Consider the following 13,460-nt stretch of genomic DNA (forward strand, 5'->3'; position numbering starts at 1 on the left):
TTGTAGAGAGGAGAGGGGGGAAAGCAAGAGGTGCATGCTTACACCATGTGCAGCTTGTACATTAGAAGAGATTATGGGATGAGCGGGAGTGGGATATGAGAAGGAGCATAACATATGAGAATACCAGCAATACCAGCATCTTGTATTCTTTCAGCCCCACCTTTGGCCAAGGGCTCAGCCAAAAATGGCCAGCTCCGTCTCCTCCAAGGGGGTGAGGTGAAGCTAAGAAAGGGAGGTGTGCTTCGTATTTTATAGAGATTGTTGGTAGGTAAGTTGGGGTGGTTGTACATTGAGCAGTGTGTGAGGCTAGTGGTGCAGTTGGTAGGAGAGGGCTTTTGAAGATGCATTCACTGACTTTGACCACTCATCTGAGGTCATGAAATGTTTTGCCACTGGAGCCAGGTCCTGGGGGCGTCACTGCTGGCAGTGACGGCCTCGGCGATCTGGTCCCACATCCTTCTTCTGGAGGGCCTCCTGGCCCACTGTTGATAGAGAATCTCCCTTCCAGCGTTGACCCCCCCTGCACAAAGCTGGAATGCTGCATCTGAGGCCCTGGGTGCCCTTTCCATGGCCTGTTGAACCATATGTGTTGGTGCTGAAGCACTTTTCGTATTTTTTACGTGCAGAAGGCAGCTGAGCTTTCAGATCTGCAGACTGCCTAGTGCTGAAGGATTTTAAATGTTTTCTGTGCAGAGGCATTTTGCTTTAAGAGCTTTAAACTGCCTTGAAAAGGAGCAGGCTAGTTTAAGTAAAGCTAGCCTTGCTCCAGCGGCGTGAACATGGGCCTCCTGCTGAGCGCACAGCCTGTCAACCGCGCGTTCGTTACCAGACTCCACGCTCCTATTATGTTAATTAGCAAGCAGCACCAGATTGGTGTGCTGCTTGCGCTTTCTGAATAGGTGTGGACATATCTCACATCGCGGTGCCCGCGGCCATTTTTTTGGCGGTATCGAATTCCACCCCCTGAATCTTTGAAATTCTCTGCCCTAGAAGGGTGTGGCAGTTCAGTTGTTGATTATATTCAAGGCTGAGAGCGCTAGGTTTTTGGATTCTAAGGGAATCAAGGAATATGGGGATCGGGCGAGAATGTGGAGTTGAGGTCGAAGATTAGCCATGATCTTACTGAATGGCTCGAGCTCGAGGGGCCATATGGCCTACTCCTGCTCCTATTTCTTATGTTCTTGTGAAAGAATGAACATCTTGAAAAGAGGAGGCTGAGAGGTGACCTAATAAAGGTCTTTAAAATTATGAAAGGTTTTGATAGAGTAGACACAGAGAGAATGTTTCCACTTGTAGGGAAGGGCAAAACTAGAAGTTGTCAATATAAGATAGTCACCAAGAAATCAAATAGAAACTTCTTTACTCAGAGAGTGATGAGAATGTGGAACTCGCAACCACAGAGAGTGGTTGAGGTGAATAGTATAAATGCATTTATGTGAAGGCTAGATAAGCATATGAGGGAGAAAGGAGTAGAGGGTTGTGCTGATAGAATTAGATGAGGAAGAATGGGAGGAGGCTCGAGTGGAGCATAAACGCCGGCGTGGACTGGTTAGGCTGAATGGCCTGTTTCTGTGCTGTATATTCTATGTAATTCTATGTAAGGTCTACGGGCTGCCCTGTTGGCTGCCTTAGTAACATCCCCATATGCAACAAGTCAGCATGATTGACTTCTTTATTTGAAAGACATTCCTGAAATATGTGTTAGAAGCATAATCCTGACTAGATGTTGAGTCAGCTTCTGCAGGGCAGCCCCAACAAACAATGGCTGTTCTTCACTGAAATCAATTTAAAGTGGAACCCCAAAGTTGACAAAAATCCACAAGTTGATTCGAAGGAGATTACTGAACAAATTGATCAAATTTCAATACCCTCTTCCTCATCCTCACAACACAAAAAATAGGTTGACTTTAAAAAAGAAGGTAAAGGGATTTCATCCAAACATTATATTATGCAGCTTCACCCTAAAAAGTTACAACACAACTAAAACTATGCAACATTTCAAATTTTGGATATGCTTAGTGACATTGAGCAAAATCCCCCAAATGGTTGGTGTTCTGGACCGATGGACATTATGTGACATTCTGGACATTTTTACATGCAATAGCACCCTCTGGTGGCGGTTATTGTGTTAACAGTTTGTAAGCTGCAAAGGTCATCTGTTCCTTTCTTCCTGTGTGAGGTCATTTGACCTTTGTTCCTTTCTTCCTGTGTGAGGTCATTTGACCTTCTTACCTTTCTTCCTGTTGACCCCAGGAAGCAGTTTTGCCAGGAAAACCTGACTTGAGTAATGGAGAATTTGCTATGAGAGGTTCCATTTACAATCCAGTGTAATCTGACTTCATATGTTAGGCCAAGCGCAATATCTGTATCTTTAGTTCTTAGCATAATAGCAACGTTGTCAGAGTAATATTTTGATAACACTATGTTTATAAAAGGTTAATATTTAATAGTTACAGAAGTTAGTTCAAATGTTAGTTAGTTATACAATTAGTCTATTCTACTGTTGTAAATATGTTTATATCTTGTGTAATATCGAATGTTTAGTACTCAGTTTATGTACAAAACATACTTTGTCTTTGTTTACAGTTTCACAAATTTGTTCAAGTAAAAGCTTCAAAACAGCAAACGGCTTCAGAAGAATTATTTTGAATGAGTGTTTAACTTGCTGGACAGCTAGATAGGAGCACGTCTAGCGCGGCCAGTACAGTGAAAAGATAGCAATATGGCTAGCTGTGAAGAGCGGAGCAGGAGGAACCCAGAGTAAGCCTTAACCTCGTAGAGCACATCTACCTCACATCAACATGTCAGAAGATAATAACGAAAATGCTTTGCCGCAAGTAGAAGACCTTAAACAGGCAGACGAAATTGTAGAACGTGACAATCGGTCTATAAGCACCGGTTACTACAGGTCGCAAGTTGGCTCACGGTCATCGGGTGGTTCTAGAGTAAGCATAGCCCTCGCCAAAGCACGGGCTAAACTAGTAGCAGCTCAAGCCAGAGCTGCACATACGGACAGTGAAATAGAAATAAAAGTAAGTCAGACCCGTCTCCAAGCTGAACCCCAAGCAGAACAGGCCCAGCTCCAAGCAGAACAGGCCCGACACCAAGTGGAACGCCAGGCTGAACAGGCCCGTCTCCAAGCCACATTAGAGGCTCTGCAGCAACAAAAAGAGATAGATGCTGCATTAGCCGAGACACAAGTATTCGAGGCAATTTTGGAGGGAGCTGATCCCGAGACAGCTTACAAACCTTTAATTCCCATTCCGTGGCAGAGTCCACGACAGCGCACCATAGATTACGTGAGCGACCATGCCAACATACAGTTTACAGGAGAAAGGGATGGAAGCCCGCACATCTCTACAGACGCAAACACTTCGTATAACATGCCACAAGTTGCCAACCAAGGTCAAAGCAGACGGCGTGCCTCAAGCCGCAGAGTCTCCGCCAGCAGAACGGAAGACACGGTGCAAAGGAATAGGACGCCGAATAGAGAAAGTCGGAGGCAAATCCCCTCTCGGTCCCTTGAGACCCCCAACAGAGCCCCCAGCCAAGGCAACCCTGGCACAGGTCCCAGCACCTACGACCTCGCCAAATACCTTGCATGCACCCAGCTGGTGACTACAGGGTTAACCAAGTTCGATGACAGGCCAAAGAATTATCGGGCTTGGAAGTCCTGCTTCCACGATGCCACATCGGGCTTAGACCTGTCGGCAGAAGAGCGCGGCCTCCTTATCAAAGAAGCCAAAGCCAGCAATGACCCCAGCTTCAACTTCTTCTCCTCCCACCCAGCACTTGCCAGAAGAGACAAGTTCGACAGACATGGAAAGACACCAATATCTGTCCACAGAATACAAGTGTCCTCAACTGAGCACACAAAGATTCAGAAGAAACCTGAGGGTATGAGCAAACAATGCCCTATCCACAACAAGCCCCATCCTTTAAAGAAGTGCAGAGGCTTCAGGGAGATGTCCCTGGAAGATCGGAAACAATATCTTAAAGAGAACTCTACATGTTTCAGGTGCTGCTCTTCCACGAGCCATCTCGCCAAGAACTGCAAGGTATATGCAAAATGCACAGAAGGCGAAAGTGATCGGCACGTTTCAGCACTACACCCAGGCCCAGCTCCTTGGAAGTCAGAGACGCCTCCTCCCGCATTAGAGCACGGCGGGGAGAGAGAGGGAGTTGCTGGTCCAGAGATTACATCAAGGTGCACCGAGGTGTGTGGAGAAGGAGTGAGCGCAAGAGCATGCTCCAAGATATGCCTCGTTAATGTGTACCCTGTAGGACATCGCACACTAGAGAACAAGCCATCTCAGGTGAGCACACTCAAGACTTCCATCTTGGAGAATGGTCGTCCAAGCTACCTTACCCCATGCAGTAGTCAGATCCGTGTGGTGTTTGACTCCAGTGCACCATATCAGGGAGTCTCTCTCAACGACGTACTCCTCACAGGGCCTGATCTTAACAACAGCCTCTTGGGAGTGCTCATGAGATTCAGGAAAGAGCCCATCGCCATCACTGCCGATATCCAGCACATGTTTCATTTCTTCGTGGTGAGAGAAGACCACAGAGACTTCCGCCGCTTCCTGTGGTATCGGGACAATGACCCTAATAGAGACATTGTGGACTACAGAATGCGTGTCCATGTCTTTGGGAATAGCCCATCCCCTGCTGTCGCCATATACGGACTAAGGAGGGCTGCCAAGGAAGACGACGACGACTTTGGCAGCGATGTGAGAGGGTTCATCGAACGAGAGTTCTACGTCGACGGCGCACTGAACTCATTCCCGACCGAGCAGAGGCCATCAGTACCCTCGGACGAGCCCAGGAACTACTTGCACTATCCAACCTCAGGCTGCATAAGATAGCCTCTAACAGACCAGCAGTGATGGAGGCATTCCCCCCTGAAGATCGTGCTAAGGATGTCAAAGACCTAGACCTCTTCACTGATGACCTCCCCCTACAGCGTAGCCTAGGGGTGTCGTGGAACATAGCAACAGACACGTTCACGTTCCAAGTCTTAGACGCCAAGAAACCCTTCACACGTAGAGGAGTGCTCTCTACAGTCAACAGCCTATACGACCCTCTCGGCTTCTTAGCCCCTGTCACCATACAAGGCAGGTTGCTCCTCAGGGAACTCTCCACACGCGCTGAAGAGTGGGATTCACCTCTCCCTGAAGAGATGGAAGCAGTGTGGGACAGATGGAGAGACTCACGCCAAGACTTACAGGAGATCCGAATACCTCGCTGCTATTCGTCTTTCTCTCCCTTAAATGCCCAATTCAAAGAGCTTTGTGTCTTTGCAGACGCATCCGCTAAGGCCATTGCAAGTGTGGCTTACCTGAAGGTCACCCCTCAAGAAGGACAAAGCAAAATCGGCTTCGTCTTTGATAGAGGCAAGTTGGCGCCCCAGCCAGACCTCACCATACCCAGGTTGGAACTGTGCGTAGCAGAACGCAACCTACCCCCTCACAGCAGTCTAATGAAGCTGCATCCTATCATCGACACCGACGGACCGTCTCCGAGGTGGTTCTTCTTTTGTCGCCAGAGGACTCCAGTGACAAGTAGAGTTCGGACTATGTGGAGTCGTTAATGACCCCAGACGGGGAGTGTTCTGGACCGATGGACATTATGTGATATTCTGGACATTTTTACATGCACTACCACCCTCTGGTGGTGGTTATTGTGTTAACAGTTTGTAAGCTGGAAAGGTCATCTTTTCCTTTCTTCCTGTGTGATGTCATTTGACCTTTGTTCCTTTCTTCCTGTGTGAGGTCATTTGACCTTCTTACCTTTCTTCCTGTTGACCCCAGGAAGCAGTTTTGCCAGGAAGAACCTGACTTGAGTAATGGAGAATTTGCTATGAGAGGTTCCATTTACAATCCAGTGTAATCTGACTTCATATGTTAGGCCAAGCGCAATATCTGTGAGTATCTTTAGTTCTTAGCATAATAGCAACGTTGTCAGAGTAATATTTTGATAACACTATGTTTATAAAAGGTTAATATTTAATAGTTACAGAAGTTAGTTCAAATGTTAATTAGTTATACAATTAGTCTATTCTATTGTTGTAAATATGTTTATATCTTGTGTAATATCGAATGTGTAACACTCAGTTTATGTACAAAACATACTTTGTCTTTGTTTACAGTTTCACAAATTTGTTCAAGTAAAAGCTTCAAAACAGCAAACGGCTTCAGAAGAATTATTTTGAATGAGTGTTTAACTTGCTGGATAGCTAGATAGGAGCACGTCTAGCGTGGCCAGTACAGTTGGACTCAACAAATTTTATGAAGTTTTCCATACCCAGAACTTTCCCAGTTAGTCCCAAGGGCACTGCAGACATCAGCAATGAACTGTGAAATGTATAAGCTTAGTTGGATAACTAGGTGTCAACCAAGCATTAGTACACCAATGGTTTATATTTAGACTATCTAAGTATTAAAGTGTCATTTTGTCTATAACACTACATCAAATGAAAATATAAAAAGATCAGCCAAGACTGGTGGACTGAACTATGTTAAAGCAATTGAAGATAAAATCTTACCAGCGTGACTCCTTCATCATTCATTTGATTAACATTTCCGCCAGCTGCCAAGAGATTCCTAACATCTGCCAACATTTTTGAAGGGCGCTGCAGCTTCATCTGCCATAAGGAGTTGACATCAACACCTGTATATAGTAACATTTGAATTAAACATGAATAGCTGGTATATCCTGCAACACAATGACACGAGAGGAGAGCAAATGCTACCTGCGTTCTTGCTCTCAGACAAAGGTAGGTTTCAAGAGGATTACGACAACAACAATAACTTGCATTTATATTGCACCTTTTTCATAGTAAAATGTCCCAAGGTGCTTCACAGAAGTGTTATCAAACAGAATTTGTTACCAAGCCACATAAGGAGATGTTAGGATAGATTACCAAGAGTCTGGTTAAAGAGCTAGGTTTTAAGGAGCATCTTAAAGGAGGAAAGGTAGAGAGGCGGTGAGGTTTAGGGAGGGTATGCCAGAGCTTAGGGCCTCGGCAGCTGAAGGCACAGCCGCCAATGGTGGAGTGAAGAAAATCAGGGATGCACAAGAGGCCAGAACTGGTGGAACGCAGAGATCTCGGAGATTTGTAGGGCTGGAGGAGGTTACAGAGGTAGGGAGGGGCAAGGCCATGGAGATTTTTGAAAACAAGGATGAGAATTTTTAAATCGAGGCATTGTTGGATCGGGAACCAATGTAGGTTAGCGAGCACAGGGGTGGTGGGTGAACAGGACATGATGTGAGTTAGGAGGAGGGTTCCAGATGAGCTGAGGCGGTGGCGGAATCGGACGATGTTACTGAGATGGAAGTAGGCGGTCTTAGTAATGAAGCAGATATGTGGTCGGAAGCTCATCTCATGGTCAAATATGACACCAAGGTTGCGAATGGTATAGTTCAGCCTCAGACAGTGACCAGGGAGAGGGATGGAACTGGTGACTTGGGAATGGAGTTTGTGGTAGGGACTGAAGACAATGGCTTCAAAGAATGTGTTGAAGTCATGTCCTTATTCTGGCTTCCATATTCGGCAATAATACTTTGTCCATAGAACGTGTCTGTAATAATTTTGTCTCAATTATCTTGGGATGTACATGTCTCTCCTGCAAAACTGCCATCCAGGTTCAGGATTCAGCTGCTATAAGCCTCAACATCAAAGCTTGGGATGCTTTGGTCTTCTCTATCCCAAGAAAGAATTGTGATCTCAAACTAAGCGTTCGACTTGGTGCAGTGCACCTCTTGTTGGCCAGTAGTGAAGCAGCACCGAGAGGGGCTGTGGTGAAGCTGGCAGCTCAGACCATGCACAACATCAGCATCATCATTGTCATCACTAGACTAACGTCAGAGCTCATTATTCATCAAGCATTCGCTCTTTCATTGACTTGTTCTGTAAGGCAGCTCTGTCACAGCTTGCAGGTCGTGGATGTCATTGGCCAATTCAAGGATTAGCTCATCTGCCTTTGGGTGTTGTCTTCTCCATCAAGGGGCCCACTCCCCTCCTGCAGGTGCTCATCCAGGCGAAGCCACTGGCACTTTCTGAAGGTGGAATTAACCACCGCTCAGCACTCGGTGTTGACAGGCACAGGGAGTGCCATCTACTGTCATTACGGTAGCAGAGTTAACACCCAAACTGACTGGACCATACACAATCCTGGTTGAAAGAGGGAGGAATTATGCCAGAACTCAGCAACTGCAACTTACTGCAAAAGGGAACACTGATGCATATCTCAGTTCTAACTGCTTCATTTGTTGCCTTCATTGAAGTAGTGTCACATAGAATAAGACTTTCATGATATATGTTACCAGCCTCACCTCTGATTTTGAATTTAAAAAAATAATTATGTGTGATCCAGTATGATTGCACAGAGAGATTAGTTTTCCTATTGCATGTCAGTTTTGTATTGCTTTTCCACTTTTGTGATAAGTTCTATCTACTGCTTTCTGTCCTCTTTTAACCAGGAGAGTGCATTATCTGAGTTTTAAATTTCTCCACAACCACTATCAATGTCATTCCCCTACTGGCCAACAGGAGGCACACTGCAGGCAAGTCTGAATGTTAGTCCATTTCGGGATTCAAATTTCTTTGGCGGGAAACCTCAGAGTGTCGCAAATAGGGCTCATTGACCCTCTGGCCCGATTCTACAACCTGTGCTCCTGTCAAGGGACTCTGCACTGGGGGTAGGGTTGCCAACCCTCCAGGATTGCCCTGGAGTCTCCAGGAAATAAAAACTGATCGCCCGCACACCGTTGAAAGAAACCTGGAATAAAAATTACTAAAATAACAACAGAAAATGCTGGAAACACTCTGCAGGCCAGTTAACTCTGTTTCTCTCTCCACAGATGCTGCCTGGCCTGCTGAGTGTTTCCAGCATTTTCTGTTGTTATTTCAGATTTCCAGCATCCGCAGTATTTTGCTATTGAATAAAAATTACTATTGTTCTCAATTTACATAAACGATTTGGACCCGAGAATTGGAAGGAGAATCATAGGCCGCGATTTTGCTGACCTCGGTGAGTCCATGGCAGGTGATGTCGATGGTGGGACCCGGCCCCGCTGCTGGCTCCATCCCGCTGTGCAGAATGAATTTCCCTTGATGGGGCTTGTTAAGCTCACCCAGCGCGTTTCCCAGCCAATTAATGGAAGCGGGTCTGGTGACGTCATTTGATGACGTGTCATCAGCCGGTTTCCTTAAAGGGACCATGCATCTCTTTATTTTGACATTTGTGCTGTCAATGTTCTACAGCATTGAGGTGCTGAAAACACTGACATGCTTATGGAGGGAGTCACAGCTCGCAGGGAGGTCCTCTTCCCTTCCCATGGGTGGAAGAGACCTCCCAAGGAGATCAACACAGCCTGCTTGCACATTGCAGAGGAGGGCACAAGCAGGAATGTGGTCAGGAGGACCTGGGTGCAGCGCCGCAAACTTTTCAATGATCTCAGTAGATCACGAAACGTTAGTACAAAGCCAAACTCAACCTTATCCTGCTGTGCCTCTCATCACATCCCCATCACTCTACCTTCCCTACCCTACTCTTGCACATACTTAATCATACCAACTTACCCTGGACCTCCGCCATCCCTCTCTAGCTATATTATCACTTCTCCATCTCATTAGCCACCCCTCACACTCACCCTCATCCTAGTGCAATCATACCAACTAACAACATACAAGGATAGGCACTTGAGCGTTCTATGCAATATTCATGTAAAGTTTCTATTAATGTGGTGTCAAACATTGAAACCTTTATTTTCAACACTTTGCGTTCTTGGACAGATTTGTGTGCACCTTTGGAAGTGGCTTAGTGAGTTGCAGTGAATGGTGAGACATAATGATATCCCCCGCAATGGCGTTGAGTGTGAAAGGAATGGTTTGGGCATTGTAGGGATGTGTTATGGTGTTGGTGTGGGGTGGTGCCAACCTGTTGCATCATGTGGCAGTCAGGGTGTACAGTGTCAAGTGAAGTAAATCTGGCCATGGTGAGGTCATCCCTGGACTCCCGGGCAACAATGTGGTCGGGTGCTGATGCCCTGTGTCCTGTGCAGCATCAGTTGATTGCGGAGAAGGTTGGTGTTTGTTGTTGGTGCTGCTGGTGTTGGGGCTGATCGTGGTGGGATCTGAGGACCAAGGTGGGAAAGTATAAAGGGCACCCATGCTGATGGAATAGTTAGCAGTTGAAGTTGAGATGACATAAGCAACCTGTCAATGGTGAGAGAGGTTACTACAATGAGGTGACACAGGCTGGAGAATTTGCTCCAGACACTTACAGCCTGCATACAGCTCAATCTGTGTTCTAAAGAGAGAAAACAACAGCTTGGAAAATGAACTGGTGTGAAGTGGGAGCTTTTATACTACATTTCAAGCTGACACTCATCAACTGATTCAATGGCCACTCAACTTCCACCTCAGATTAACAGACGGTGTCCAGGAGCAGCATGGAAGCCGTGGGCGAGCTGTTAAAGTCAAAAGGTAAGGTTAAATTCAACAAGCCAATAATTATTTAACTTAGGTCCGCTGCTGCTGCCGGTCGGTCTGCTCAGCGCTGGCAGACCCGACATTGGGAAAGGCAAGTGTGCACGATTTGACAGCGGGTTTCCAACCCGCTGTCAATCATATCAAGTTTCACTGCTGCCCCGCCACCGATGGCCTCCGCTGAGCACCAGCAAAATTCCAGCCATAGAATCATAGAATAGTACAGCACAGAAGGAGGCCATTTGGCCCATGGAGTCTGCGATGACTCCCCCGCTCTTTCCCCATATCCCTGCAATTTTTTCTCCTTCAAGTATTTATCCAATTCCCTTTTGAAGGCCACTATTGAATCTGTATCCACCACCCTATCAGGCAGTGCATTCCAAATCCTAACCACTTGTTGTGTAAAAAAGTTTTTCCTCATGTCGCCTCTGGTTCTTTTGCCAATCACCTTAAATCTGTGCCCCCCTCCTTATCAACCCTTCAGCTACTGGAAACAGTTTCTCTGTCTTTCTAAATACTTCGTGATTTTAAACATTGCTGTCAAATCTCCTCTTGGCATTCTCTGCTCCGAGGAGAACAACACCAGCTTCTCCAGACTATCCAAGTAACTGTAATCCCTCATCCCTGGAACCATGCTAGTAAATCTCTTCTGTACCCCCTCCAAATCCTCCACGTCCTTTCTAAAGTGTGGTGCCCAGAATTGGACACAATACTCCAGCTATTGTGCTCTATGCCTCTATTTATAAAGCCCAGGATCCCGTATGCTTTATCAACCCGTGCTGCCACAATTTCAAAATTGCCGTTTGACACCAAATTGGGGGGTATAGTTAATACTGAAGAAGACAGCAACTAGATATAAAAGATGTTCATAAACTTGCAGAATAGGCATATAATTGGCAAATTAATTTTAATATAGGTATGTGTGAGGTGGTGCATTTTAGTAGGAAGTATAAGGAGGCCAATGACATGGATTAATAAGGCCATATAAAAGCAAACCAAGCATGGGATTAATTTCCAGAGGGATAGTATTGAAAAGCAGAGAAATTATGTTAAACTTTTATAAAACCTTGATTAGACCACACTTAGAGTACTGTGCACAGTTCTGCTCTCCATATTATAAAAAGGATATAGAGGTACTGGACAAGGTGCAAAAAAGATTTATAAGGGTGATACCAGAACTTATAAGGAAATGCTGAACAGACTGAGGCTCTTTTCTCCAGAGAAGAGAATGCTGATGGGTGAGCTGATAGAGGTCTTTAAGATTATGACAGGGTTTGATAGGGTAGACGTAGAGAAAATGTTTCTACTTGTGAAGAATTCCAAAACTAGAGATTATGGGCCAGATTTTCAGTGTGCCGTAAGGCGGGCTTTTAGGCGTGCGGGGGGCAAAAATCCCGAATTCGGGGGTCCCGACACCATCCCGCCCAAAACCCGCCTCCACTTAAGTTTCAGAAGAGACGGGTACCCGCCCTGCACTGGGACCCGCCGACCCGAGGCAGGAAGGGATTAGTGCCAATTAACTGCCAGTTAACAGGTAGTTAACAGGCAGTTATTAGCCTAATCACTATTTTGAGGGGTGTCGTGTGGGATTCCCGACGGCTCCAAACCACGCCAGGTTAGAACAGGCGGGCCGTCGGGTTGAAGGACTTGGAGGGGTCGCGATGTCGGTGTTCAGGTGAGTGATGGGTGCATGAGTGTAAAGGTAAGTGTGTTTGGTGTGTCTAAAGTGTGTAAAGAAGTTTAAATTACCTGTACTTACCTTAACAGCCTTTCTTCCTCTAGGTTTCGGGAGTCCATCACTCAGCCGGCACTGAAAGCAAAATGGCTGCGAGCTGTCAAAAGTGACAGCCTGCACCTTTCAGTGCCGGTGAAAGTTCTAACTGAGTCTGCGTAGAAGGACTCAGGTTAGAAGTAAGACTGTCAGTGTTTGGCAGCTTCAAACAGCTGTGAAACATTGATATTTCATCTGTCAAGACGTCTTGACAGATGAAATTTCAGTCTGTGACGTCACCTGTTGCCGGATGGCCTTAATTGGCCTGCTGAGCCCGCTGGGTGGGCTCAACAAGGTCAATCAAGGGACAATCGCGTGGATTGGCCAGACGTCGATGTAGGCGGGACTAAAACCCGAAAGTTGTAGTCCCGCCTCCTTCCCGGCTGCTGAATGAAAATCCAGCCCTATAATTCTAAGATAGTCACTAATTAATCCATAGGGAATTCAGGAGAAACATCTTTACCCAACGAGTGGTAAGAATGTGGAATGCACTACCACAAAAAGTATTTGAGGAGAATAGCATAGATGCATTTAAGGGGAAGCTAGATAAGCACATACGGGAGAGAGAGATAGAAGGATATGCTGATAGGGTTAGATGAAGAGGCACGTGTGGAACACAAATGCCAGCATAGACTAGTTGGGCCAAATGGCCTGTTTATCTGCTGCAGACTCTATGGGCTGGATTTTGATAATGGGGCGGGCTGGGGTCGTGTAATCCGCATTTCGTGTTAGCCACCCGATTCTAAATCGGTGTGGGAAAATGATGCCATTTTAACTTAATTGGCCAATTGAGTTCCAACGTGTGGGAACCCATGGCCAATGAGTTTTTCCAGTCTGAAAGTCGCCTCCGATGACGTGATCATTGCTGCTGCATTTAAGGTCTGCAACAAGCCTTGCTTCTTCTGCAGACTGCCAAGCTTTTGCCCTTGCATGTTAGAGGCACCTGCAGGGAGAATGGCCAGCCAGAGAACTAGGGCTGCACCCCGTTTTGATAACGTTGCCCTGCAAGCTTTAGTAGAGGGAGCAAGAGCAAATAAAGAGGTGCTCTTCCCTTCTTCAGGGAGGAAGAAGCCTCCCCAGCAAACCAAGGCTATGTGGATCCTGGTGGCAGAGGAGGTCAACTCTTTGTCAGTAACCCGCAGAACCTGGCTTCAGTGCAGGAAGAGGTTTCATGACGTTCTGCGCACTGGAAAA

At 46.2% G+C, this 13,460-nt stretch overlaps 1 protein-coding gene across 1 annotated transcript in view; it reads right to left on the reverse strand.

Annotated features, from left to right (window-relative positions):
- The window catches only part of LOC147111561 (unconventional myosin-XVI-like), a 116,079-nt gene that overhangs the window by 26,048 nt on the left and 76,571 nt on the right, over positions 1-13,460 (reverse strand). The window contains exon 3 of the mRNA XM_085998273.1: positions 6,548-6,672. Within this exon, the coding sequence (XP_085854399.1) occupies positions 6,548-6,672 (125 nt within the window). The remainder of the gene's footprint in view (positions 1-6,547; positions 6,673-13,460) is intronic.

The sequence above is a fragment of the Somniosus microcephalus genome, chromosome 10 (genome assembly GCF_052327205.1).
Source record: "Somniosus microcephalus isolate GS21.2 chromosome 10, FLI_Smic_1.0, whole genome shotgun sequence".
NCBI classification, from domain to species: domain Eukaryota; kingdom Metazoa; phylum Chordata; class Chondrichthyes; order Squaliformes; family Somniosidae; genus Somniosus; species Somniosus microcephalus.